Genomic DNA, 2,023 nt, shown 5'->3' with positions numbered 1-2,023 from the left:
AAAAAAAAAAAAAAAAAAAAAAAAAAGATGTGGCTGGACCTGTCACGACAACTCCACTAGGCTGGAACTGGTATGATTCCCATTTTACAGATGAGAACACTGAGGCTCGGGGAGAGAAGTCCCTTGCTCAGGGCCACACATCGGGAAGTACTGAGCTGGGAACTGAATCCTGGCTGCCTGGGGTGGAGTTTGTGCTCCTGGCTGTGGGTCAGGCTCTTGCTGTAAACCAGGTGCTGATTTTGAGGGATGTTATTGAGGTTGGGGGACTTGCCAAGGGAATTAACTACAAACTGGCCAGTCCAGGAACTGAACTTGGGTCTACCAGAGTCCCAGCCTGACTCTCATCCCCTAGTCTCCCTCCTCCAGGGATCTTCTTCCACAAAAGTGGGTGGCCACTGATTGGTCCTCAGCTCTGACCCTAGCCCTGGGGGCCTGAAGGCTAGGATCCAATTCAGTGACCCCACCCCTTGGCTGCGGGGACCCCACCTTGAAGGAGAACTCAAGTCTGACGAGGAACGGAAAGTTGACGGCTTGCAGGATGCGCTTTTCATTCAGGGTATGTTCGATCTGTTTCAGCTTTACCACCTGGGAAGGGTAGGAGGGGAGGGCAGAGAGGAAGGGGAGGTGAGAGGGGCCTCATTTCCCCTGATGCCTGGAACTAGCGGTGCCAGGGCCCGGCTGGGTCCTTCAGCCAGAATCATTTTTTGCATGCCTGTGGCCTGTTGGGCCCGTGGCTGATGCTGAGGACACAGTGTAAGGGAGGCTAGAGCCTGCTTGTCCTTGCACGGCTCAAAGTTCAGGGCAAAGAATACATGGGTTACCCCCAGAGAGGTCAGAGCCATGGTGGCAGGTATCTTGGGCTTGTGGAGAAGCAGCAGCCCCTAAGAAGCCCACATAAAGTACCTGGCATGGTCTGGGGGAGGGGGAATCAGAGGGCTTCCTGGAGGAAGGGGCAGCTGAGCTGAAATTGAAAAGACAGGCAGGAGAAGACCAAGGGGTGAGAGATTTGGGAACTGCCTTTCCTTTGTCTAGAACATTCCACACAGCAACGTGAACCTCAGCCATCAGCTGTCCCCTACAGCACAGGAGTTGAGCAGGCGCCAGGCACCTAGTCTCTCACGGAATCAAGATAGGAGCCCTAGAGGCCCACACTGGGAGGATACCAGTTTAAAAGACCAGACACAGGCCAGTGAGGTGGCTCAAGCCTATAATCCCAGCACTTTGGGAGGCCAAGGCGGGCGGATCACCTGAGGTAAGGAGTTCGAGACCAACCAGACCAACATAGAGAAACCCTGTTTCTAAAAAAAAAAAACTACAAAATTAGCTAGGCGTGGTGGCACATGCCTGTAATCCCAGCTACTTAGGAGGCTGAGGCAGGAGAATCACTTGAACCCAGAAGGGGGAGGTTGTGGTGAGTCGAGATCATGCCATTGCGCTCCAGCCTGGGTAAAAAAAAAAAAAACCAGACACAGAGAGTAGAAGTGACTTGCCCAAAGTCACACAGCTGGCTGATGTCAGGCTGGTGTGTCACACGTGGCTAACCTGGCCCCTCGGTCAGTTGTCAACTGCTTTGCTCACATAGCTGAGTCCTCAGAGTCTATACCTGCACTACCCAGCTCAATCCCCACTAGCCACAGGGGGCTGCTGGGCCCTTAAAATGTGGCTGGTTGCTGGGGAGCCAAATTCAAACATTTTAAGTATCTAAAATATAAATTTAAAATCTGACACCAAGCTGGGCACGGTGGTTCACGCCTGTAATCCCAGCACTTTGGGAGGCCCAGGCAGGAGAATCTCTTGAGCCCACGAGTTTAAGACTAGCCTGGGCAACATAGCAAGACCCCATCTCTAAAAAAAACAAAAACAAAAACAGACAAAAAATCCATACAATTAGCCAGGTGTGGCAGTGCATGACTACGGTCCCAGAGACTCTAGAGGCTGAGGTGGGAGGATCATTTGAGCCCAAACCTAGAGGCTGAGGTGGGAGGATCATTTGAGCCCAAACCTAGAGGCTGAGGTGGGAGGA

At 52.5% G+C, this 2,023-nt stretch overlaps 1 protein-coding gene across 2 annotated transcripts in view; it reads right to left on the bottom strand.

The window, feature by feature from the left end:
• The window catches only part of PRKACA (protein kinase cAMP-activated catalytic subunit alpha), a 28,608-nt gene that overhangs the window by 11,464 nt on the left and 15,121 nt on the right, over positions 1 to 2,023 (bottom strand). For both annotated transcript variants that reach the window (XM_017497634.2, XM_037727534.1), the window contains exon 4: positions 487 to 585. In XM_017497634.2, coding sequence (XP_017353123.1) covers positions 487 to 585 — 99 coding nt within the window. The remainder of the gene's footprint in view (positions 1 to 486; positions 586 to 2,023) is intronic.

The sequence above is a fragment of the Cebus imitator genome, unplaced genomic scaffold (assembly GCF_001604975.1).
Source record: "Cebus imitator isolate Cc_AM_T3 unplaced genomic scaffold, Cebus_imitator-1.0 Scaffold234, whole genome shotgun sequence".
NCBI lineage: Eukaryota > Metazoa > Chordata > Mammalia > Primates > Cebidae > Cebus > Cebus imitator.
The sequence above is the reverse complement of the archived record's forward strand: the minus strand, read 5'-3'. Positions and strand labels throughout refer to the sequence as shown.